This window comes from Camelus dromedarius, chromosome 7 (genome assembly GCF_036321535.1).
Source record: "Camelus dromedarius isolate mCamDro1 chromosome 7, mCamDro1.pat, whole genome shotgun sequence".
Lineage (NCBI taxonomy): Eukaryota > Metazoa > Chordata > Mammalia > Artiodactyla > Camelidae > Camelus > Camelus dromedarius.
The window spans coordinates 62,317,094-62,343,937 of record NC_087442.1 but is presented as its reverse complement, the minus strand read 5'-3'; the positions used below and the strand labels follow the sequence as shown (position 1 = coordinate 62,343,937).

The following is a 26,844-nucleotide window of genomic DNA, read 5'->3' as shown; positions in this document are numbered from 1 at the left end:
TGAGTCTCTATTTACTTTTTTTAAACATTTGAAGCCTGAAAACTAGTCCCTTCAAATGAAAACTTGAGACATATTCTGCTAAAACTTGCTACTTAGTTATATTTTACTTTCCTCACTGCCATTACATTTGTTTTACATTAAAGTAAAAAGAAAAATAGCTAGGATAGTAATTCATCACCAAGAAAGCAGTTTAAAATGGCTGTTTTTATTATTTTTATTTGCTACCAAGTTTTATTGTAAGAAGTACAAAAGGTATGACAAATATACAAACCATTTTTTGTTTCAATTTAGCTTGTGCATAAGTTTGTGCATAACACCAATTCTTAAAAAAAACAATGAATTCCATTATCTGACAATAAATACTTAAATTTGCATTCTAGCACCCAGTAAGACATCCAGTTTCCAAAGGATTATTGATCTGTAACCCTCTGAATGTTCTGCTGTGTTATCTTTGCCACTGCCACAGAGTCACCACTGGTAGCTGTCCCTGGCCAAACAAGTCTCAGAGCAAGGTGCATGTTAAGAGGAGCTACCTCTGACCTCAGAAACCCCCGGTCATTAAGCATCACTTACTTGGCTACTTCTTAAAACAGACTGGAGCGATGGGGTATTTAATGTGAGTTTTTGTGGTTCCTGGATTACATATTTCTCAATACATAAACACCTACTTTTCTACTTTCCTCTTCAAGTGGGAGGACTCTAGGTAAACTGACCTATATTTTCATCTACCTAAAGGGAAGGAAACAAGATCACTTAGCTCAGGGTAACTTTACAGACAAGCTTTACTTCTTTTTTTCTTTTTCTTTCTTTCTTTCCTTTTTTTTTTTTTTTTTTTTTTTTGCCCCAGGAAGGCTTTCTCAATGGATGGTTGCTAGAGTGAGACAACTCTTCCCATTTTTCTCCTGTCTACACCCGAGGTCATATTTCTTTGAGGGCTAAATGATCCAGATATGTAGGAAGGTCCCTGCTTTAAGAGAGCTGCACTACACCCACACTTGGGGAGAGCACAGGGTTGATAAACCCTGTGAGGAAGGTATGATACCCAGGGGAACCTGACAGACCAGTGCGGTAACTCTCTATCCTGTGTACAGAGAAAAAAGCAGAAGCAATTTCTAACACCAAGCCACCTGCCAACATTCTTGTAAGACTGTGTTCCAGGCAGTGAATTTCCACACTGCTCCTTTGACCTGCCGAATCTGAAGCACCAAAACAGAGCATTCTGTAGCAATATGAGCAAACGGAATGAGAGTAATTTTGCACCTTGAAAGAACATGCACCCTTATGAGTCTTTACCCTGATATTAAAATAGCAGAATGAGTTTCAAGTATGAAGAAATACAGTAAAAGTAGAGCCTGTAGATGGATAGAAAACAGCAGCCTGGAATGTGGTTTATATTCTTGGTTAGTTTTTCTCTCTAAACCACAGTCAAAACTGAATGCTCTGTAGAGTGACTTGGTTTAAAAATCAAAATATGTACAAAGATGCTAGAGGGCATTTGTGATTGGTGTCCTGATCATTCTCTGTGCCCAGCACCAGGAACCTTCTCTTGATGGCTGTGACCAGCCAAAGGTCAAGTAGGGTTGGTGGCCAAGCTTGGACAGGCATACCTGTGATGCCTAAAGCATCTCTCATCATGTCCCTGATCCCAAAGAGTGGCAGAGGATGGAAAGCACCATGTGGGCAGGCCAGGAAGCGGGCAGGGAGCACTTCTGGACGGAGGGAGGAAAGGATGCAGGGCACGGGGGAGTATCAGTTCTCCTGGGCTGGTTCACACAGCCTAGATTAGGATCTGATATGCACATGCACAATCTCTACATCTCCAGAACTGTGATTTCAAACACAGAAACCAACAAGTCAGATGTCCAAATTAAAGTTTTTCTCTACTTTTAAAACATTTTCTATTATAAAAGTAAGTAAGAAAAAAAGCAAAAAAAGCTCACTGGCTGCAACAGCCTTGCTGAAATCTAGAAGAAAGTTTAAACTAGTCCCTATAGGAATGCAGAAACACTAATACATTTTACAGTGAAAACATGCTCTTACACATCTCAGAAATGATAGTCCTATGAAAAACCTCTAGTTCTAATCTGCACTCTACGGGAACCGATATTGTGCTTTTCTTAACACATACTGCTCTTCTACACAAAACACTTGCCATATAACCTTCAGATCAAAACCTAAAATACCAGGAATGCAACAAGCTTTGGAGGTGTTGGAGATTCTTGGTTGTTAAAAATCTCATTATTGACTACTGTACATGCAATCCTTGTTTTAATTACCAGACTGGATTGTTTCTGTACCAAATCAAGTTGCTTGAAGTATGGACACTTGGACTTCTCCATCTGACACGTTCTCGAAGCCTCAAGGCACATGCTGACAGTTCTGTTTCTACAGAAAACTCTCACACTGCTCTCCTTTCAACAGTACTACCTGTTCCCACTACTGCACACGACACCTACGAGGGCACTAGATCATGCTGGGGAAGCGTCTTCTCAAGGCCAGGTAAGAGGAGGCACCACCCAGGCACCTGGCTCTGCTTGGCACCTGTTCTGATGGCTGCCTGGCAGAGTTCCTAAATTAAGGCAGCATCTGATGCTTTGCTATCTGCAGTTTTAATTTTTGCTGTATTTTCACACTATAGTATATGCATATCTGACAAAAGAACAACTACAAAGTCGTTTGCTTTAATTCCTTTACATAATGATAAAACACCTAGACACAAAAACACTATCTCTATAGACTTAAATTCTACTAATCATGTAAAAATGCATGCAGCTTATTTGGGGGCTTAGTCTAAATTTAATTTTCTTAGCTCCAACAACACCATGATAATGAGCACTAAATGCAAATCTTAATGTGGTCTGCCTTCTGTCACACTTTCACAGGACTAGTGTGATTGAGAAATAAATAATATACATGAATAATAATAGAAATAATTTATGCAAATGTAGAACAACCTGAAATAGACATTCCCCACCTCGTTAAGTGCTGATCCTTGGGGTAGCTGATGCTGTTCGTTCCATGTACTAAGTAATATATTCATTACTGGTCATAGGCAAATAAATGAATACAAAGTAAGTGAGGAACTAAAATATTCACCTGTACATTGTTGCAAACACAGGACCAAAATAAGAAGATACATAATGTACTTGGTGCCGGGGCAGGAGGTTCAAGAAGTATATTACTGCTGGGATCTATTTCCATTATTCAAAGATTTCAGGATCAAACTGGGAGTTGCTGGTGATCACAGAAATATTGCTAGCTAATACACATTATTGCATTTCATAAAACTTAGGATTAGAAACTTTCAAGTAAGGGTATGCAGGGTCTCTTCATAACTGTAACCTAAGCACTTCAACAGATTTGCTTAGAAACCACAGAGAGTTAGAAATGATATAACTTGTGGCTTTAGGCTTGCTGATTAGTGCTACAGTCATAGTTCTTTATAGAATTATGTACAGTTATATGTCCCCTCTAAGAAAACCTACACTTGACCATCCAAACTCTATTTTAGATAGAGAAGGGGTTGATTATTTGTTTGACGAAACAATTCACACAAAAGGTTCCTTGAAACAGGAAAGTCTCCCTCCTACAAGAGATAATTTGCTCACATATCTTTAATTACTTAACAAAGAAAAAAGAGAAAGAAGAAACTAGGAACTAAAGAGTTAGGAGCTTCTGCCAACTGGGTATGAAGCAGAAAATAAATTTTCCAAACAAAACTTATCCAAGCATATCTTTTGCCATCATATAATGCAGAATGATAGAAAATAAAAAATTAAAAAAATATTTCCTGTAATTATACATCTTCTCTTAAAAAAAAAAAAAGCTGAACTTAGAGCTTTGAGAGATGCCTGGTAGACAGCTTCATACAGCAGCATCTCTTTATACCCGAACTTTCGGAGAATTGTGTTGTACTTACTTATGCACAGAAGACACCCGTTTGCTTCTAGGGACGTTTTACTTCCTAAGATTGCAGAACAGATGCCTCTGAGACAGCAGCAGGGCACGTGGACCTCGGACAGTATCCCGCCGGGTCTGCACATCCTTTCAGGCACTAACAGGTGAGCGGCAGGCGGGTCCCAGCCAGCTCCGCCCACTGCCTCTCTACTGCCAAAGGGGCGGGGCGACGGTGCAGCGCACCCGGAAGCCTTTTGGGTGGGAGTTCAGTTTTGAAAGCGAGCAGAGTTCAGACTGGCCCAACCGATAGCAAACTCGAAGTTTGAACTCGGCCTTCCACTTAGGGGCTTAAATTGGAATCTACTTCAGTGGGACTTTAAGCAGGGGGATGAGGCCTAAGATTTCTCAGAGCTCTGACAGCCCCGAGGGTGTGCGGTATTTTGATTCAGTATGAATTACTGAGACTTGCCTGCCGGCTACTCTGGAGGAAAGTGAAGCAGGCAATATCGAGTTTCTGCCACTCAGAAGGAATAAACTGCCTTCTGTTATGCTGTGCTAAGGAAACTCTGAAAAATAATATAATTTCCTTCCTCTTAAATTGCAGCGACACTCTTATAGAAAAATGACTTCTAAAATTAAGTAAAACCATCTGGGGGGTGGGGAGGGAATAATGGATCTCCAAGCAGATCTGTGAATTAAAACTTGAGTGTATGAAAAAATACATATTTATATAAAATAAAGTTGCCAAAGAACTTCACAAGTGGAGAAATCAAACACTTATGCAGATATATACCTAAATCATTTTCTCTAAGTCATATGCTTAGAGAAAATTTAACAAAATTAAAATTTCGTGTGAAGTTACACTTATCATTATACAAACGTAAAAAATTACCAGGTCTTTTAGGATTTTAGGGCTCTGTTTCTGCATAGCAATTCTTCAGAAAAAAATAGTTTTGTCTACTTAATTACTGATGCATTACTTAGTTCTTCATCTGACTTTTTAATTAAGTTTTAAAAATTTAATCACTTTCTAAAGGCCACTGTGGTAGAGAATGTGAAAGCAGCTGACAGGGAGTATAGGGATTTTGGCTGGAGCCACTGGAGGAGTTTTACACTCCTAACAAAACTATCCTCTGCACAGATCAGTGTTGCCTTTTTAGTAATAAAATAAGTCTGTCCATATATGTAACTTCTGCACCTAGAAAAATGAAGTAATTAGGCACCTCAAAAAGTTTCTTGAACTAATGAATGAAGGACTAGGCTCTCTCTCCACACTTAAATAACAAAATGGGTGTATTATCCATCTCCAAGAACAATTTACTTTCAGTCATTCAGAACCTACCTAACAACTAAAATATCTAAGTTATAGAACATGATGGAGACTATTAATCACCCTGTAAAACAAGTGCTAGGTAAAAGTTAAATATGTGCAGAAAAATAAAAGTTGGAAGCTTTGCTCAGATTTTTCCTCCCCAAAGTGCCACCTTGTGGAATATATTGGAATAAAACAAGGCCATCTCTCAGGATAGTGTGAATTTTGAAACAGACATTTACAAGAAAAATCACTTCCCCTTCCTACCGTATCAACTTCAAATTGCTGTAATACTGTTTAAACAGACGCTTGAAAAAAAGCCTGAATTTATTTTCAGGTGAATCTTGTTTTCTTCTTGAAGGCCAGAGCACCAGTATCAAGGAAACATAAACATGTTGATGGAAGTCCATTCATTTATCTAAATTAACTCCCAGGGAATGCTAAGAAGTAGGAAACGTTTTAGAAAGCTGATTTGCACCATCATTAAAAAAAAACAAACAAACAAGCAACTAATTGAGGAAAACATTTAAAAATCAGATCCCTCCTCTTTCTACATTTCTGTTATTCACATAGATCAGAAGATGGAAAAGGCCAAAGGAATATTTTTGGTTTATTTTCTGAAAAAGTACAAGTTAGAAATGCTTGAGATATAGGTATGTAACAAAGCCATGTTGAAAACTGCATTGATAAGAAATGAAAATGCTATATTCTTATACTTCTGAGAAAAACACAACTACTAGTTATCTGAGGACTTACACTGCTTGACAGGTTTTTGGTGGCCTTGAGAAGATTTTCCCCTGTAGGGAATGAACATGGAATTATCTTCCTAATCATATATCTGAATGTAGTGAATGTACATGAGAAATGGTTTGGGCTTTACAAGATTTCAAAAATCCTGGTGGCACAGGAAACACATACGTTTAAAAAGCTTATTATTTTTTTTTACAACATATTCTTAGGCTTGCATAACAAGCATAGCTTGCTTGACATGGCTGCTTTTTCCATGAAATGAGGAAGAAATAGGGATGGTTTAGTTTGCTTAGCTCAACCTTTGAAATGGTAACTATGTGGGATGGCTTTTCCATAAAGTCTGTTTTTGACCGTATCAAGTTCATAGTTGCCAGATAACTTTGACATAAATTCTTACAATATACGCTAAAAGATATATTCTTCAAAATACACTTAACTTTGAAACTATCCTTCTTTGAGTACCTTCATTTTCTCCAGAACTTCCTCTATCCATTGCCTACTGTTTCACGGTTTTTAAAGATTTAGAAATTATATCACATCTTTATTTTTAGGAAATAAAGACATTATTTTTATGTCTTTATGTGTTCTTTTGAATTCTATTGGTATCTAAGAATCTATATTTCAATATTTTCTTTCCAAGGTAAATATTCTATAGGTTCTGTACTAACAATTAAGTAATTACAGTAGCTTATTAACTTTGAACATTATTCTTTCCTAAACTCACCTATGTAACACAAGCCTGTTTTGGGGAAATGTGTACTTATCATAAAGAGAATAAAGTTGTCACTTAAAAGAAGCAATTCTTTAGAGAGAAGAATTTTAATATGTTTATGCTATTAGGAAGCTTACATGATTTAATTTCCACAATGGAATGAGAATCACCATTACCGACTTTCATAGGTACTACTTTTAAGAGAAGCAGTCAAAAACTCAATTTAAATACATAATTCGAGGTTCAAAAGATATGGTAATACTTATGTTTTTTCTCATCGAGATGGATACTACCACATTCTGGAGTCAAATTATAAATTTCTCTATTAAAATGTACAAGTTTTCCTTAAGATATTAACACCCTGTGCATTCTGAAATTTTTACCTAAAACTAAAAGGCTGAGATTCTGTTCTTAGGTGACTATTTTGAACTATTTTTAGTATAAGTCACCTGGGGCTAAATGAAAAGTTGGCCATTCAAAGTGTGTACTTTCTGAGAGAAAAATCATGAGAACACAGGGGGCTGAAATGGCCCGGAGCTTTCTTCCAAAACAGGTTCTTTGCTCCTGGGTTCCCATCCACTTCAAAGACAAAGTGGGAGGTTTCAACACACTGGCTTCTTACAAGCTCTTGGGAATTGTGTTTTTAAGGTTATAAGGTTATAAGCCTTATTACTTTTTTCTATGTGATAGCTTATGACGCCTAAATGGACAGGTTTCTCTTCCACTTTTTTTAAGTGTAGGTTGTTACAACTCCACCTGGCATCACGGTTCCCACAATGCTTGGGCCACTAGAACAGAATATTATATAGAAACTATCAGGCATATGCTTGCCCCAGTTCTAGTAAGAAATACAAATGTTAATCCCCAATCTGTCATCCTGGTTTTTTTTTTTTTTTTTTTTTTTTTTAACTGCTGTAAACTGCTTCAGGATAACCCTGGGGCAGAATGACCTTCCAGCTAATCACTGCCTAGCTTTTGGCAACGATGTTTGAAACCATTTGTCACAGAAGAATAAGCCATATTCAGTAACATTGTATTCTGCTAGATGCTTCAAAGTGCCCTAATGGCAGAGGTGCTTGTGTGGGACCTGGATTTCAGGAGTGGTGAGCCGGATGTAAAAGACATAAAACAAGAGAGTAATCACTCAAGTACAACAACCACCTGGATGGAAGAGCTGGGGACAGACTCTTCACAAGGTAAGAGCAGCCGAGATGCCCTCCCCTTCTGCTCTCAGAGGGTAAATGTGCCAAGTATTAATGTCAATATGTTTGTGCTTTAAGGTTTCTTTATAATCGCTGCCAAGAAATGAACCATATGTTAGAAATAAAAGCTGAACTCTCTACTTGTTGAAAATGCTAAAGAATGCCGAAAAATTCCAGTTTAGAACAGCTGCGTTTTTCTTGAGCGAACTTAAGAAAAACTTTCGCAAAAGCAAAAACTCAAGTTATGTGCACTCTAACCAGGGTTACTAACTGCAAAGCTCATGATGGATCAGTGCAGTGAGTTTTAAAATTCAATTTCTAGGCCCCTAGGTCTTTGAATTTTCACCCCTGATCAAAGGAAAGGCAGAACTCCTTTGTCCGGGGGTGGGGGGAGACCACAAATACTCTTGCCCTGAACGCTCTGGATTCATTATATCTCAAGCATTTACAGTGATGACAAAACATAATCATTGTCATCACAATGAACAAAGTATAAAACATTCTTATGGCCCATCTTCTCATTCACATCTTGCTTTAGACAAATTTTCCTGCTCTTCAAGTTACCAAATTAGAACAATGTTAAACAACATACGTATTAAAAGAATAAAGGATGATTCCCGGCCCAGAAAGCTCTCAAGGAGAAAAGTCTTCTCATTTTTCTCCTGTTCAAGATAGCCATATATAATATAAGCTGTGAAGAATTCAGAAAGGCCTGACAATGCAGAAACGTCACCTGGAACATTTTCTATTGAGTGAACCAGTGTCCATTCTTTGAAAACCCTAACTCTAAACATGGTCTAACTGTTGCACACGTGCAAAACATGAATCAGAAAGCAAAGGTAGCTGAACTTCCCCAGAGACACTTAATCTCTGTGTCTTCTGGTTACTAGAGCTGACTGAGCACTAACCACATAGAAGGCGGTGATTGTATGGCATATAGAGTATTGCAGAGAAAATGGCAAAAGGGAAAAGTAAAGCTGTTCACAATGCCCGGGTCAGGTTGGCTTTGCAGAGAGTAGGAGTGCGCATAAGGCACTAGAAACAAGCACAGCCTGGTGGATGGAGAATAGATAATCTTATAGAGTAAATACATACTTCTGAAAATAGTTAAAGACATTCCTTCAGAGACTACACTGACACCATAGTCTATAAATATGTAAAATGCTGAGTAAAGCAATCTATGTGCTGGTGATTGAGAAGAACCAGTCTTCTACTCATTGCCTAGGTAACAACAGTGAATGCCAGGTAGGAAGATGGCATTAGATGGAGAACATATGGGACTCAGGATTGTGTAATTGGAGCCATAAGCCATAGTCTGAATCTAACTGTTAATGAAAGGTTCATTGAAAGAAAGAAAGTAGGAGGTGCATGGGAACAGCTTAAGCAATCTGTTACTGGTTATCTAACGGCAGTAATATACATTAGAGAAGCTGGGGGATAGATAAGACAGATGCTTTGGAAATAAGGCAGTGCATGGTAGAAGAAGTACAGTGTAAGGCGAGGAAAACTTAAATGGCATTCCTGTCTCTAGTCACAGGGAACTACCCTGCAGACCCAAACAGGAAACAGTTGCTGACAAATTCCTAAAACAAAAACCAAAACAAAATAACAACAAAAACCCAAAAGGAAATACATTTCAAACTAGGAAATAAAGGCTTTCTCTATTTTTTTTTTTGACCATTTTACCTAGTTGAGGTACACTCCCTAAATCTACAGCAAGTAAGGAAAAATCTTATAGGGTATTTTTTAAAAGAAACAATAAAGCATATTTTTACAGGTTAATGTTACAATGAGTAAATTCAGCTTTTTGAAGAGTAAATAGAATGTGTGCTTTAAAAAACAGATTTCTCAAAAGATACTAGAATTTTTTTTTCTTTTTACTGTGTGTATAAAGCTTTATCAAGATAGTGAACCTTTTACTACTAGCAAATTTACTGCTTTTGGCCAGAAAAGAAATGCTGAGGACACAGGCTCAACTTTCTACTTTGAGAAGCCCATTTTGGTGAATCACCTTCAGTCAACAGATGCCTGTTATCTAGCGGTCCCTTTGAGTCTTTAAAATTCAATTTTTCTCGTTGTTTACAGAAAGTAACACTTTAAGAGATCAAGAATCACACACACACAGACACTCTCTCTCTCTCTCTCTCTCTCTCTCTCACTCAAAAGTACCACATCGGGCTCCGGCAGCTGTGGAGAGATTACATCATAACTCAGCTGTGCCTGGATTGCTCACTTCACACTGGCAGCATTCAAGATCAGGAAAATGAAATGGCAGCACAATTGGTCAGCAGCTTCTCTTCTGGAATTTTTCCAGGTTCTTGAAACAAACAAACAGACAGACAAACAAACAAACGAATGAACATAAAGCTGCAATCACTCTTGCATTGATTTCAAAACAGTAAACTAGGCGGTTTCCTTGGAGAAGCAGAGCCCATCCAGAAGACGGCAGCTAGAAGGTCTCCAGCCAGTGATCCACAACCTCAAAGCTCTGCAGAGCTTGCTCAGGGGACCATCAGCCACCGAGGGGTTCTTCGGACGATCAGCTCAAGGCAGCGGCTGGGACCTCAGGCTGTGTTCATTTCTGAGCTGTTCTGGCTGGGTGGCAGGTGGGAATCCAGGTTCTCCTTGCGCCTCTCCAGGTCGTGGAAGTACGGATGAGACAGGGCACTGTAGGCAGATATTCTTTTGGCTGGATTAAATGTCAAGCACTTCTGTGATAGAGAAAAAAATGATGAATTGACGTAAAACACGGCCATTTAAATAACGTGCTTACATAGTTATGTTATCTATTCACTGCCACTTAAATAAGTGTGTCTGTAATGAGAACAGATACCTGCTTCAAGGGACACTAAGTAAGTAATATGCAGACAGGACTCATTTATGTCCCTAATGTATGAACTGCCTCTCAGGAAAAGGCAACACCTTTCAGGTCGCCTGTGGGCTGTTACCTACCCAGGCTTTGTCTCCAACCCAATAATAATATTATTATTATTACAATATGCATATGACTTTATTTCGGGTGGTGATTTTTCTGATGCTAGCAAACTTAGTGCTATAGTCAGAGTCTTCACCCTACTTTTTCACCCTGCCCCAGGTTTTATCAATGAGCAGGGAATAGCAAGGGGTTACCTTGTTCCAGTACAAAGGGTAATTACTGAACACAGGGCCAGTAGAGGGGGCAGCAAGTAAGGGCTAAAGCCTCGACCCTAATTACCCGGATCCACTAGCGAGCCACACGCCCCATCCCAGGGATGCACCACCCAGAGGAAGGGATGCCTGCCTTCTGATTCACATCTAGGTGCCGTATGGGCTAGCAGCAACCCTACAAGGAATCCATTAGATTCAATTCACTAAACTCTATTTCAGGCTGCTGACTCAAGTGCAGGTTGAAGGGGAAAAGAGGGAAAGGTGAACTCTGGAGCAGCAATCTGTACTCCCAAGCTGTTGATACACAGTCAGATAGTCAGAACATTTCCCTAATCTCAGTTTCATTTCCACTCCAACCCCAGGTAATCCTGTTCTTCAAATCCTCCTTCTCTCATTCCACCAACTCCTCTGGAGTGCCTAGCAAGAGGCAAGCACTAATTAACGATGATTAAGACCCCATCCCATTACCCCAGGAGGTCACAAGGAGCAGAGAAGCTGTACCAGCTTCTCCATCCTCGTAATGCAGTGTCCACTGAAGTGAGCTGGGGATCAGAAATGTCTCTGGATCTCAGTCCTTTATGTAATCTAGACTTAACGTTATGATGGTTATGTAGGCCTCTTCCATTTGATCTGGATTCTGCCCTTAAGTGGCTGACAGTCCTAGTCAGGTCCTGAATGGATTAGGGACCCCTCTAAATCTCTGCTGAATGCAACTGACCTAGAAAAACATGTACAAACTGAAAATTCTACAAATAATTTCAGGTGAACTTTTGGGCCTCCTAAAATCTTATGTATCCAGAGCTCCCTTACCAGTCCATGGATGCCAGCCTGCCCACAGTGTCTTCTGAAAATCAAAGAACCATATGGCAAGCAGAGGAAGGAGCTTATTCGTAGAATGGTTCTACTGTCTCTGATAACAATAAACATCTTGAGAAAAGCTTTACAAAGGCTGAATTCCCAAAGGACAGGAAAGCAGGGGCAAAATTCTTAAGTCTGAGTTCTTTTCCCAGAGTCCAAGAAGGAGAAAATTAGGTAGTGGCATTAGAAAAGGAAGCAGACAGTTTAATTCCCAGGACATAGAAAAGAAGGGAAAAAAAAAGTTGTGGAAATAAGTCCAAGATACAGAGAATGTCCCTAGAGGATTATCTGGGAGGAAGCCCTGTTTCCACACTACACTGATGTCCTAGAGCTGGGAGGAGGGTAGAGTGAAGGAGAAATCCTTCACCTAAGGTTGGGGTGTGTGAGAATCTCAAGCTGGAGGTCTAATACATTTTTTTCTACAGAAATATTGTTAGAAAAGGTGGCTAAGTTCTATTATTGCTCTACTTCAATAGAATGATTGGCTAGTTTGAGAATTAATTTTAAAATCTTGTGTAATAATGTTTCTGCAAAAAAAATTTTACTTGCCAAATAACTGATTTATAAAATGAGCCTCTGGAATTGCAGCTTAGTCAAGAATTGACTACTGTGGTGGATTGGATAGTTTTCTAGCCCAGATTCCCCCCGCCCCCTTTTCTTCCCTTCCCCTTCTCATGGGAGGGGTATGTGTTCTTCTAAAGTTGGCCTTGACCACGTAACTTCCTTTGGCCAATGGAATGGGGACAGCAATGGCAGGGTGCCTCTTCCAATTGTATATTTCAGGGGCCATTGTATATTTCTGCTTGCCCTCCTGGGAGTGCCCACCTTCTATGATGAGAACAACATGCCCCAGGGAGCCAAAGCCCCTCTGGCCTGGACTCCAGAATGAGACACGTGGAGAAGACCAGTACTTGATCCACTGGCTGAAGCAGAGTTGTTCCAGACGACTCACACAGCTCTCTCTGCCAATATACACACCCACAGGCAAGAAACAAATGCTAACTGCTATATGCTAGTGAGATGGTTGTTTGGATGTTTGTTATGCAGCAAAAGTGGACCATTACAAAAAAAAAAAAAAAAAAAAAAGTACCTCAGGCTCTGAAAGCAGTTTTGTAGCAAGAACTCTAAGCATATCCTATTTGGAGTAAGTACCCAGCCTTCCAAGTGAAGCATGATGAAGGGGACAATACTTGTAAAGATATGTAGGTTTTGGTTGCTAAAAATAATCCTTTCCCTGAATTGTCTTGTTACCGCATACTATTTACGCACCTATGTAAGAGCATTTATAAATGTGGACATATATATCCCTACATGTATGATTGAGGCATGATATAAAGTCAACCTTTTTTTCAGATAAAAATGAAGGATAATTCTTTAAAGTGCTAAACTTTTGAATGTTAATTGTTTCTTAAATAAAACATTCTAAAACACCTTTCACTTTTTTTCCTTACTGAAAAATTTTTAACAAGAGGCAACAGGTACTGTACTCTAGGGGTCTCAGCTGCCTCTCTTGTCCCGAATGTAGGCTGTAGGCTTTACAGTTCTAGCCTGTGTCCCTCTAGGACGAAATAGTGAGAGCTTTCAGAAGGTTCTGAGGTTTAAGGTCTTGGGCTGTCCTTTCCCTGAATGCCTGTGGATATTATGCTCCATGCTTAAGTTTTCCCTGGACATGATGTTACTGGCTGTGCTTTCTATTCCTCTCCTTTGTGTTTTCTAATCTCTGTTGCCACTCCTTGTCCACCCACCTCCTTTTCTCTTTGGTAGATTTCTTTGCTCTTTTTTCTTCTTTGTCTCCTGCTACTTCTCCAGACTAGCACTTGTGTATGATCTGACTTTGAAAGCCACCGTTGTTAGTGGGGGACCCTGAAGGAACCCATGGCATTGTCTATTATATTTACATTTTAAGTTCTTCTCAGTGATTCCTACTGATTTGGGGCCAGGAGATATTTTGGGGTGTCTTACGATGTTCTGGAAGGAGTAGGCTACTTTCACTACTAAAACTGTTCATCACTGTGACTGTCCAGAATCCTCTTCCAAGAGGAACATTTCATTCAATGAATGAGGAATATTTACTGCTGAAAAGGAAAGCCCATGGTGGCTATATTTTATAACACGTGGTCCCCACCCCCTCCCAGCATAGCTGACTGGGCCAGGAGTGCAACCTGCCCTTAGGTAGCAACCCATATCTTGGTTTGGCAAAAAGGTAAGGTATGTCAGCCAGATTCCCCCTTTTAGGAATCTGATGGAGGAAATACTGACAGCAAATGTCAGCAGTGGGGGTTACAGCTGAAAGGATCCATGAATTATTTGAAGTTCTGACAGTCAAGGAACCAGCAAGAATTAGAGGGAGCAGACAGTATGACTGGAAAGAAGCAGTGAGGTGGAGATGAGGCATTCAGAGCAGAGAAAAGCAGAGTTTCTAAGAGTAGGCAGTGCACAGGACAGAGACAGAATGTTTACACTCTGGGTGGCTTTCCATTTCCAGGCCACATGAAACATCCCATCAAATCCCCTTTTCTTAAGGTAATGCAAATACATACCTGTTATCTGAAACCAAGGAAGAATCTTCTGAAATAGCAGGTGAGCCAGCAAGTGTGCATGTACAATGACCCTTTGTCTAGGTGAATACCCTCCTTTCTAACTGATCTATTTCAAAGGATGTGGGCTAAGGTCCTTAGTGAGTGTTTTAGAAATAAACAGTGGGAGGAAATTTAGCTGTTGTGATCCATAACTTGGCAATGAAGGGAACTCTTGCCTAAGTATCAGAAAATGAGCCACCATCAAGTGAAGATGGAGTTAGGGCTTTTTACTGGGAAAATCTAGGGCTCTGCACACATACCAATCAATGGCGATGTCTACACAGAGCTGAACCATAACATTGCTCACCACCTGCTCTTAGCAACTCTGCTTTTCTCTGCTCTGAATGCCTCTTCTCCACCTCACTGCTTCTTTCCAGTCATACTGTCAGCTCCCTCTAACTCTAGCTGGTCCCTTGACTATCAGAACTTCAACTAATTCATGGATTGTACAGACTCTTAGGTCTATACCTAAAAATCAGAATATACTGGCAGAATGGGAGCATTGGCTCCTCTGGGTCTAGAAGCACTTTCTTGGTTAGATATCAAAGGTCAATTTTTTCCACTGGTAAAGGATACACTCATTACTACTTATTGGATTCCAGACACCAAGAGTAGCCCAACAGGTACATTCTACCCATCATTCTGGTCTCCAAATACAGGGAATTACGCACAAAGCCAAGTATTATGAGTTTGAGTCTCAAGCAGGCACAGAAATCTTTGTTTTCCGTGAGGTGTTTTATAATCATTCAATATTTATTAAATAAATTAGTAATTAGAAGGAGTATTGCTATGCAGTTCCTTTGGAAAAACATCTTCCTCAAGATGTGCGTATTTAAGAAAAGGCACATTAAAATGCCAAACAAGCTGCTTAAAGTGGCATGAAACTGTCAACAAGGAAACATAATATTTACTTCTAAGGAAGCATATGTTTAGACAAATCCAGAGGATTCTAAGGCTGCAAAAGAACATTCAAAGATGGCAGATTTAAAGAGTGTGGATCAGACTCTTTTTCTACAGGAACTGAAGACACTGCAGAATCAAAAGCCACTGGCTGCTTCAGGTGTGGAAAGGAAAGCGGCAGAGAGACTGTGGCCTCTGCCCTGGGTGGTTGTGGCCCACGGTGTTGAGCTGACGCTGTGCCCACCACCCCGCATGGACAGGGCAAGTCTCTCATGAGCAGAGTGCAGACCAACTTGGCATCGTGTGAACTTACCAGAAGTAGATCTTTGCCTTGTTCATCAATATCTGTCACAAACTTCTCAATTGGTTGAGGAGATTTCGAGTGAAAAGCCTGCCTGGGAAGGGCAACATCTCTAGGCCAGTCCTCTTCTCCTGGGAGTCCAATTACGCTACGAAGAACCACGTGTGAAAATAAGCATTAGCTGCTGTGCTGAAGCTATTTTCCAGCAAAATCTAGAAGAAGGTAAAGTCTAAGGGGCAGGCATGGGGGACACAGAGCCCCAGGAACCCCTCACTTGAACGACTTTCAGGACTCATTTCTCCCTGTCCTACAACAATACGGTGATCATGGGGCAGAAGGCGCTCTCACAGGACAACTGTGAAAGCCACTGGGAAGAAGTAAGAGACTACTTTGGCAGCAGACACAAAATGTAAGCAATAATGCAGAAATGGAAAATATTACATTACCAATAAGCCCTGAAATACTGATGGAGCAGGACCTCTATATTCACAGGACGCCCACGTGGGCAGATCATATTTGCCTTTATGCCCAAGAGTGGCTTTTGTGTTCTGCTCAAACCGTTCTGTTGACATGCTTTTATGATGCTCATCTAACATGATTGTGTTTACACATCAATTTGGTTGCATTTTTGGTTAAAGAATAATTCCCCAAACAGAAATTACATAAATTAAAATTAGACCAGAAACATGAGGCTAAAAGTTATGTTAGTCCTGTGTTATGCAAATGCTATTTTATAATTTAATATCACATTTAATGTATATAATTTAATGCACATATTTTGTGTAACTATTTTATGGTACTGCTAAGTGAGCAAACAATTAAGAAAAACAGCATCATTTACGTTTCTCCTGGAAATCATTCTGGGATCAGAAATGTAGAGAGAGTATCAAGTGATATTAAAAACTGCACATCCTTTGGAAACAGGCAGACCTGGGTTCAAATTCTGCACCTGCCACTTATTGGTAGGTAAGGACAAACTACTTAACTCCTGTGAGCCTCAGTGTCTTTATTTATACAACAATGACAACAATTGATGGTGTTATGAGGATCAGCAATAACTTACGTAAAGTGCATAGCACAGTGCCTAACACACAGTACTCGTCAACAGCAATGCATGACCCACTATTATTATCACAAGAGGAAAATAACATCATTGATCTAAAATGCGCACGCAACACATCACCACCACACAAAAAATATGAACTGCTTGAATTATACTGATGTGTGATTTAGGTTGTTCAGAAATATTAGAGGTCAGTGGCCTTACACAACTTATATATTATGTAGATATTCTTCATAATTTATGTATAGGTGGTTAAGGAGCTTTGAACAAGGGGAATAAGGGCAAGCAAGAACTTATACCTTACACAGACTCTGATTAACTCTAACCTAAAAAATTACAGTTTAGTGGACAGAATATACGGTTATTCAAATACTGAGCAAACTATTTTGACTACAGTTAGAAATGGTGCTGGCCTACGTTACCATCTTCCTGGCCTGCCCTCGCTGGGGGTGATCTCCTGAATAAGTCCCCAGGGTTCAGGAGCACGTGGTGGTGTCATAAGATCTCTCACAGGCTCTGTTCCCCTTCCCTTCCCTCAACAAAGCCCAGGTCACAGACCTCACCTGGGAAAGCAGACACCTGTGTCGTAACTGCACCTGTCTTTGGGTGTCTGGGGAGATACTGTAATCCTACCTCTGTGAGACATGCTGGGAGAGCCACGTTATTGAGGTAGATAGAGACAGACTCATGGACTTATTTACTGGAAAAAGGAACGGAAATGACAACTTGAGCAACATACATATTTGTTTAATAGCAAGTTTTAGAATAAGGATAAAAAGAAGGAAACATGAACAGAAGAATGCTTATTAAACAACTTTAAAAATTGCCTTTCATTTGTTTTTAGCCTTTTAGCCATATTTGTATCAATATTCTTGCATATCATCACCAGTCACTTAGAAATAGATGATAACAGCTCTTAGTAAGTTTTTAAATCTTTTTTCTTTGCAGTTTTGAATACATCGAGTTAAATCTGTTAATATGGGCAGCTAAGTGCCAAAAGCTCTCAGAAAAATACTGTCTCTGTATGTATATTTGCACGTGATGTATACATACATACACCCACATACCTGTTTACATAAATAACTTTTAAAAGTGTTTTAAAATCTATCACCTTCTCTGATCCCCATAATGACCTCCTGAGACATGCAGGTAAGTATTATTATTTCCATTTTGTAGACAGGGAAACTGAGGATGAGGAATGAAATGAACTGCCAAAGTCAGACACAGAGAGTTCAGTCCAGAGCCCAGAGTGAACTTACTCCAAATCCAGTATTTTGTTTCCATTTAACTATGACTCTGCTCCTAAAAATGCTCTAAAATGTCACTGGCTAAAAGCATTCAGTTTCACTTTCAAAGTACTTGTTGTTCTTTGAAAGTATAAATCTTCCTAAATGCAGAGACATTTTTCTCCTTAAGAGAATGTGAATATGGCTTTCCTTTAAAAAATATTCACTTTAATATCCAGTATGAACTTTTACAGCCTATATATGAGCGCTGTGAAACTCTGATAGGTCCTTCAAAAAGTGCTTGCATCAAATTTCAGTATCTGGACAGCTGAATACAAGCCTTAAAAGTTGACATTTGTACTGGAAAGACTGACAGAGCACAAAAGCTATAAATGGCAGTGACGGCCGGGACAGAAACCATTCTTCAAGTACTTCCAAGTGACACTAGGGTGCAGCATTGTCCCTTTTCTCTACGCCAAAGCAATGAATGCGTTCAGAGGAAACAGAACACAATTTCGATGAAACAATGCCAGAAACCGAGAAGTAAAACCTAAAGGCGCAAAACATATCGAACTTTATGGCTTCCTTTCTGCTGGCAGCCCAGGATCTCAGGCCTTTGTCAAAAGCGGAACTGGCCTTCCCCTTGGAAGCAAGTCAAACGTGCTCATCAAAGGTTCCTTGTGGTCCACCTCACTGCCTTCGTGTCCTCAGGGGCACCAGCAGTGTGAATGAGACTGAAGATGCCAGGGCTGAAGGTGGTCAGGACGCCCAGACAGCATCGGCAAGGAAAAGCAGGTGAAGGACCTTCAGCGTCTGGCAAGCAGGTTTCCATTAAGATTGGTTTTACTTTTACCAAAAGGGTCACTGGTAGGTCTCACTTTCCTAGTTCCCACTTCCCTTTCACATGCACACAAAATATCTTCAACAGGGATAGGGAAGAATAGATGGGAGTTCACCACTGAATGATCAAAGAATGTGACATCCAGAAGCAGAGAGTAACGTGGACATTTGGTCCTGAGTCCCTCCATCCTACAGAGCGGGCAGCAACAGCGGTGGGAGCAGCTGTGGTGGCTGCTGCCCTGGACCTGGGAAGCACCCCCAACAGTAAAACGAGCAAATGTTTTTCAGGCCTTAAAGCCCGTGGGTTCTGACTCAGCAGGGACACTGACACTAACAGAAGCCTATTAGAGCTGCTTCCAGTCACCAAAGAACTAACTCAGGTTCTGGTTTTATTCCAGCTCTTTCAAGCAGTTATGCATGGGAAGATGGTGTTAAAATAAAATTATTTTCATTAAGGGTACTTTTCATCAGTTTTACAGATAAAAAATCACTGGGTTTCCTTTAAAACGGTACAGACCAATGATCAGGGCTGGTTTTGGTTCTAGAACTCCCACTTTCTTCCTACCCCACTGCAATTCTGATGGGCTGGGAAAACACACAAATCCCCGAAGGAGGCCATACTGCATGCTCTGCGGGAAGAACAGCCTCTTAACATTCTAGAAACATGAGAGCATCCATCTTCATATGCACAAACATGCAGACACTAATGGAACTCTGAAAATCATCAAGGAGCTATGCCACAGGCAACTGGAGCCCAAGAATTTGAGCACAAGAAAGGATCTTCAAGTTTCATGTCTCAGGTGAAGAGGTTAAGAACAAAGAGGTAAAATAATGAATGATCATTACAATAATAGCTAACATTTTTTTAAGCCTTTAGAATGTACCAGGCACTGGGGAAGCTCTCGACAGGGTGTTCTAAATGAACTTCTCCAGATCGCACATTTATTTAGCCACAGACACAGGACTGGAACCCAGGATTCTCATTTCCTATTTCAGTGTTCCAAAGAAAAATGGATTGTGGAACATAGCACCCTTGGCCCAGGAAAACAAAACAGAACAATGTACAACCAACTGGGATGAATAAAGGACATTCAATGCGGACTGGAAGCCTAGTGGGCAAAATGGGTTACCGGGCCACTGAGCACCCCACCTCTGATGGTGGGAGCATCTGAAATGACCCCCAGCTGACAACACAACTAAACCAAAGACCTGGAGCTCAGCCAAGCAGAGAAGGAGAAGCCGCCAAAAGGTCCACACAAGCAACATACAAGTTTCCAGAGCAGAGCAGTTAGGCCACACGTCATGAGGGGCTCTGTGCAAAACAGCACGTCTACCCTGTCCCCACTCACCACACAAATAGCAACACTGTCTGCAGCAGCAGCTTGGGGTAGGAAAGACAAGAGATAAACATATTACATGAACGTCAGAGGAAGGTCACTGTAAATGTTTTAATGCTACAGACACTGATGTAAAATTACAGTTACTACTTACTCCAAGATTTTTCCTAGTTGATCGACATCTGAACTTCCACGAAAAAGAGGCCTAAAAGAATAAAGATACATATTAAACAAGGAATTTTCTCTGGTTACGTTCCAATCATATTTGTCGTGATCATTATTTAACGGGAATCAAAATATTCTTTGTGTAGGGGAGAAGTAAAGAATGCAGATACCTTTTCTTTTGGTAAATGAAGGTTTTTTGCCTCCATTTCACTTACAAATATCTGGTGGTGCCTGAATCCCATGCCTGATAATCACGGGTATCCTATTCTCAGTCATTGTAACAACAGTGCCACCATCATATACAGGCCCCAGCTTCAAAGTTCTGCTTAACTTTGTGATAGGGTGGAACACATCCCTGGCTTAGTCTCAACCAGGGGTATGTGGTATTCTTTGAAACTATTCATGGTCAAATCCTTCTCAGAATACCCCTTCTTTTTTTTAAATTGAAGTATAGTTGATTTACAGTATTGTGTTACTTTTAGGTGTACAGCAAAGTGTTCAGTTACATATATATATATATTTTTTTTTTCAGATCCTTTTCCATTATAGGTAATTATAAGCCACTGAATATAGTTTCCAGTGCCATACAGTAAATCCTTGTTTCTTATCTATTTTATGTATGTAGGTAGTTTGTGTCTATTAATCCCAGACTCCTGATTTATCCCTTCCTCCTCCCTTATGTCTGTGAGCCTGTTTCCATTTGATACACCACTTTTTAATTCTTTCCAAAGCCCAGAACTTGGGTTACACAGAATCAACAATTCTCTTTCTTTTCATGTTCATCTGTTTCCTTAATACTAAAGAACAAAATGATAAAATTAAGTATAACTAGCCTTCTGGAGTTTGAGAACAAACACAAATGACAAACGGCCCCTCCTTGTTAAGCAAGGCTCAAATGGCTGCAGTGGTGAGTGCGCTGGGGTGGGAAGCACAGAGGGAAGACAGAGAGTCAGTTTCATCTGCTGAGCTGGTTAAGTAGCTCCGGACACATGCCAAGCCCCTCACCCTTCATGAAGAAGACTGGCATCCACAGAAGCATGAGTGAAATTACTTTTGAGGATTAGGGAGCAGTTTACCATAAATATCTTGGCATGGCTATTGGGAAACAAACAAAGCAGACTAACTTGAATGGATGTTTCCAGGCAAAGGCGTAAGAATATCTCGTTTCTGGGGTGGCCACTGAGACCCCAGCCTAACACTCAGTTGTAGCAATGGCTCATGCCTTTCCCGTTTTAGTTTTCACCTCTTTTTGTCCCTTGGCAATATCCTAATCTTTTCTTGCTAGCTCCACTATGCATTTAAGCTTGCTCTATTTTATCTTAAAGTTGCTGCATGTTTTAGCAGAGGACTTTCAAGTCACGCAGTCCACCATATGGCAAAAGCCTGAAGTCTGATCTCTAGTGGTTGAACTTGGCCCACAAAATGACATGTGCTTGCCATCCTCGAGTTAGAACTGGTCCATCAGTTTGGCGCCTCCTTTCATTAATGTGGCAAGCAAAAGGTCTGAATCATAACCACTCTCTGTGAACACTCAGCAAAACCTGCTGGGGGATACTAGAAACCTGGAGGCTGCAATTTGGTGTACAACTCAGGTGGCCTTTTGCCACCTTAGGAAGACCTGGCATGAGACTCTGAGGTCTATGAATCTGACTTTGCAGCAGATATGGGTTGGCTTAGGTTATACAGAGCCACCAAAACCTGACTGCATGCAGTTAACTCCTATAAAATGGATCTTTGGATGCAAAGACACAGTCACAAGACAACAGAAATGGGTCACGTGAAGGGGGAACAAGACTAATTGGATCTGGTACTCTCAGCTGACCAAGAGGTTGGTCATGAATGTGATCAAACTCTTAGAACTATCTATTCCGTTTTCAGCTGAAAATTTGGAATAGTTTGTATGAGCTGTTTTTATGTACATCAGAAGCTTGGAGAAGATTTAGAGGAGAGGTGAAACCTCTAGGTGTGCTATGGCGGAGAACAGAGACATAGACCTAAGGACCTCATTCTATCTTTAAATAAGGCTTTATGTTAAAAAGTCTTGGCTTTTATGCATCATGAACTGAAGAAACACACAGGACTGGTATTTTCATTGAGATTATTTTGAGTGTTTCTTTCTTTCTCAGATTAGTTGAGCTAAATATCCTTCAATTTATATAATTTATGGCTTATGGTGGACAAATATGAACATAATCTTTGATTATATTCTTGGGTTTAGTGCTGAGGGAGAGTTTAACCTACTGCCTTGAGTAACTATATAATTGCAGTGATGATTTGGCTAAAACACATACATACATTGAGTTGGATGTGGCTGGTTCTTTGTTACCATGACACAGAGCTGAGCTGGAAGGAGTAGAGGGTTGAAGGAGCAAAATGGGGGAGAATAAAACACACATACTGAGGACTGAGACTGAAATAGAGATGGCAGAGGTTCAAAATAACTTCAAACTGTTTCCTCCCATTGCCTAAGGATCTACCTCTCCTGGGAATCCTAGGGTGCACTTACAGAGCCCTGACGTGAAGACTGAAGCTGGGAGAGGAAAGCTCTATTATATATCATGAGACAGAGCATCATCAGAGAGAAAAAGTCATGCTTTTTTTTTTTTTTAATCACTGTTGGGGGAGGATCCACAAAGTGCTCCTTTCTTGTCTGTTTTTAGACATAAGCCTCCAGGCGACATACTTACTAATTATTTTAAACTAATTATTTAAAAGTACAGTTAACAATAGAGATATTCTATTGAAGGTAGTAAATCTGAAGCCTGTTTTTGTATTTTTTAAAAATAATTCTTCCTTATACACATATTTGGTGGGGGGAAATAATAAAATGGAAAGATTACTTGTACCACAACCATCCCAAAATAGAGACTGCAATTGCTTTACTGGAGTAACACATTAAAACTACAATGAATCACTTCTTTAGATACTTTCAGCAGTTTAACCAAGTCGTTGGTTAATGGTGCACTAAAAAACGTTATCTGCTAAAGACATTTATGAATCTAAGTTTCATGAATCCATTTCCAACTTTATCTACATTTCTTTTCTCTTCCCTCTAGCTTATGATTCTCCTTTTTCTTCAAAAGAGTTTCTCCACATTCCCCGGGACCGTTACATTCCACTGCATAAACTCTGCTTCTGTCTCTCATGGCCCTGAGCCTCTTTCTATTTTGAATTCCCACATAAACTACAGAGGAGCCTACTGGAAGGGCTATACCCTTGAAACCAATTTATTTGACAAGATAAGCAATATTAGGGGGAAAATATCTGAAACCAAACATTGCTATGTTTTTATGAAAGAGAATTTTAGGTTATTTCCGTGTATTTTCTTCAAATATCTTTCTTCACCATTATAGTTAATGCTGATAAGATAAACTCTTTATGAAAGAAATACATTTTCATTTATACATGTAAACTTTTTTCCTAACTAAAAGGATATTACCGTAAAATACAATGGCAAATTGCACTCACTTCAAACCACAGCAAAGTCAATTCTCTTCTCACATCACCTTAGGCACTGTTGTGCCAAAAAAAGCATAGTTCTTGGGGTTTTTTTAAATCAAGGATTTTCCCCAAGGCTTTCCTAAATTTGTGAAAGGTTAAGCCTTAATATTTACCCCCCACCCCTTAACGTGTGATTTCAGGGTATTTGTTGATTGGGGAAAGGGCACAGATTTTGGTGATAAACTGTCCTGAATGTGAACCCCTACTCAGCCGATTCTCTCTATATGACCTTAGGAAAATCACCTAGCCTCTTTGAACTTATTTGTTTCATCTGTAAAATGTCCGGTTTATAGTAAACATATAATAAGCAGCAACTAAATATGCACACTTTCTCATACACAGTAGATACTAAAATTTAATCATCAAGAAAAGAATGAATGTCAAAATTTCCAATAAGGTTTAATTCATTTTGAATTGGCATTATCACTGCCCCTTCTGACTCACCGTGTCTTATCAGTGAAGTGAATTTTCTTGGGTCAAATTACAAAGGGGACCAAGTTTCAGATTATATGCCTTTTAAAACAAACGACTGAAAGAACGTATAAATATTATTCATAATCTCAACGAACAGTGGAAAACAACATTTAGAAGTAGGGTATGTTTTCTAGCAGATGAGACGTGTATCTGTCTGTTACAGAGAGGAAATGATTCATGCATAGTGGAAGATGGAAGATTTCGTTTAGTTACAGTACTTTCATTGTACTAAAAATATGAGGAAGCCATGGATCACCCTAGAGAACATCTCTCTAACCTGCATTTGACCTGCAGCTATGCTTTCCCTGCTATCTTTCTTGATTAGTAGAGGAATTTTCCATGTTCATAAAATGACCTTTCAAAAAATATTACCCAGGGGTGTGTTTGCTGTTTTATACTTGCACTCCATGTTCAGTTCTAAAGCTGTTATCTGTTAAGGTACAAATGTCAATTTATCACCTTATAATTACCACCCATTCAAATAACCAGATTAAGCAGAAAATCGATGAACTGATTTGCTTTGTAAATACTAATTGGGTGATCACGTATTAAATACAAAGGGCTGCATTAGGTGCCTGCCCCTGAAAATAAATATTAAATGTAAGTTAGTATGTATGATCTTAAAATATAATAGACATATTTAAATTATATTATATATTTTACAAATTTATATTATAATAAAATAATATGTTTATATTATAAATTCATTATACAAATATATCAAAACACAACTTTAGAACTATTTATAAATAAATATACATCCATATTCTACGTACTACCATAATGGTCTTTGCCTCCACAGGAGACAAGCTATACAAATGCAGGGTCATGAAACCGAGAAGTTTATCTCATTTTACTGGTAGGAGGCAAAGCCAAGGGCAATCATTTAACCTTCACTAGAATGTTGGGAGGTGGTCTGACTAACCTCCTCTTAACAGATGAGAAGTAACTGATCCAGGAAAATACAGCCCGCCTGGTAAGTGGCTAAGCTGGTCTTGTGACTCCAATGAGCAGCAAGCAGAAGCAGTGTTTTAGAGAGACTGATATGGCAGGCACTCACTAGGTCAACTGGGAGGGATGGAGACGAAGCTGGGGATGCCAATGGGGAGGCCAGGTCACGAATGAGATGGCAAGGACCTGCACCAGGTGGACAAGGAAATGGGCAGGGATGCAAAGATGTTTAAGGGAAGGTGATCAGAACTTGGTGAAAGACTGAACATGACTTTAAAGGAGAAGGATGATTTGAAGTTTGCATTACTAGCAAAGCCAGGCTGAATGAGAAAGGCAGAGGAGTGGGAGACTAGGAGGAGCAAACTGGAAGATAATTTAGTTTTAAACATGCTCCTTGATAATAAAAGTAACATATAAAATAAAAGATATGCAAAAAGGTAGCTAAGCACACCTAGAGATGTACCTAGGAGTATTGAAAGCATATGTCCATACAAAAACTTGTACATGAACATACATAGCATATTCATATTCGTAACAACCAAAAAGTAGAAAGAACCCATATGTCCATCGGCTGATAAAGGGATAAACAGAATGTGGTATAAGCCATACAACAGAGTATCATTCAATCATACAAAGAAATGAAGCACTGCTGCAACATGGATGACTCTTGAAAACATCATGCTAAGTAAAAGATGCCAGTCACAAAAGACCACATATTGTATGATTCCATGTACAAGGAAGAGGCAAATCTACAATCAGAAAGTAGATTAGTGGTTGCCTAGGAAAAGGGCCATGTGGGAAAATGAGGAGTGACTGCTAATGGGTATGAGGTTTCTTTTTGGGGTAATAAAAATATTCTAAAACTGACCGTGGTGATGGTTGCACAACTCTCTGGATATACTACATTGAAAACCATTGAACTGTAAAATTTATATTGGTGAATTGTATGGTATGTGAATTATATGTCAGTAAAGCTTTTTTTATTAAGTAGTTAAAATTATATTTCCAAGCAAACATTTACAAATTCAGTTAAAAAAACTGCTACGAAAACTGCTTTAGGGTTAAATATATGAAAGGCTTAAGTACATGGTATTAAAGAAGAGCGACAAACACTTATTTTACCATATATTCAATCAAGGACCCACTTGGAGAGAGGTGGTCTGGAAGTTCTGAATAATCTAGTAATTTGATCTGAATCTCCCCCAAACACCTGATTAATCAGATTAGGATTAACTGATAAACAGAAATGTCTATGTATGAAAAAAAGACACTCTTACAAAAACTATCTTATACTTTCCTCTGGATGGTGAGATTATGGGTGATTTTTTTCCTGCATTTTTCTATTACTCTGTACTCAGCATTTTATGAGCACCAGTTCCTCTTAAAATCAGAAGAAAATCGTCCCAACATGGCTACTTGCCACACACTGCATGTATGAGATCTGGTCACCTCATCCCCTACTCCTGCGCTAACCCACCACTATCACTCACTTACTTGTTGGTTTCTGCAGCCAAATCAGAAGCTCTCTGAGGACAGGGCCAACCTTACTTGCTGCTATATCCAGGGCACATAACTTTCTGTCCATAATTGGCACTCATTGAACACATACTGAATGGTTACTGTTTCTTC

The 26,844-nt window shown here is 39.5% G+C and overlaps 1 protein-coding gene across 3 annotated transcripts in view; it reads right to left on the bottom strand.

The window, feature by feature from the left end:
• Window positions 1–186: 186 nt before the first annotated feature.
• The window catches only part of CDK6 (cyclin dependent kinase 6), a 215,840-nt gene continuing 189,182 nt past the window's right edge, over window positions 187–26,844 (bottom strand). For all 3 annotated transcript variants that reach the window (XM_031454896.2, XM_064487569.1, XM_010979675.3), the window contains exons 6-8: window positions 20,279–20,329; window positions 15,671–15,806; window positions 187–10,584 (exon numbers count right to left, since the gene is read on the bottom strand). In XM_031454896.2, the coding sequence (XP_031310756.1) occupies window positions 10,438–10,584; window positions 15,671–15,806; window positions 20,279–20,329 (334 nt within the window). In that variant the 3' untranslated portion in view covers window positions 187–10,437. The remainder of the gene's footprint in view (window positions 10,585–15,670; window positions 15,807–20,278; window positions 20,330–26,844) is intronic.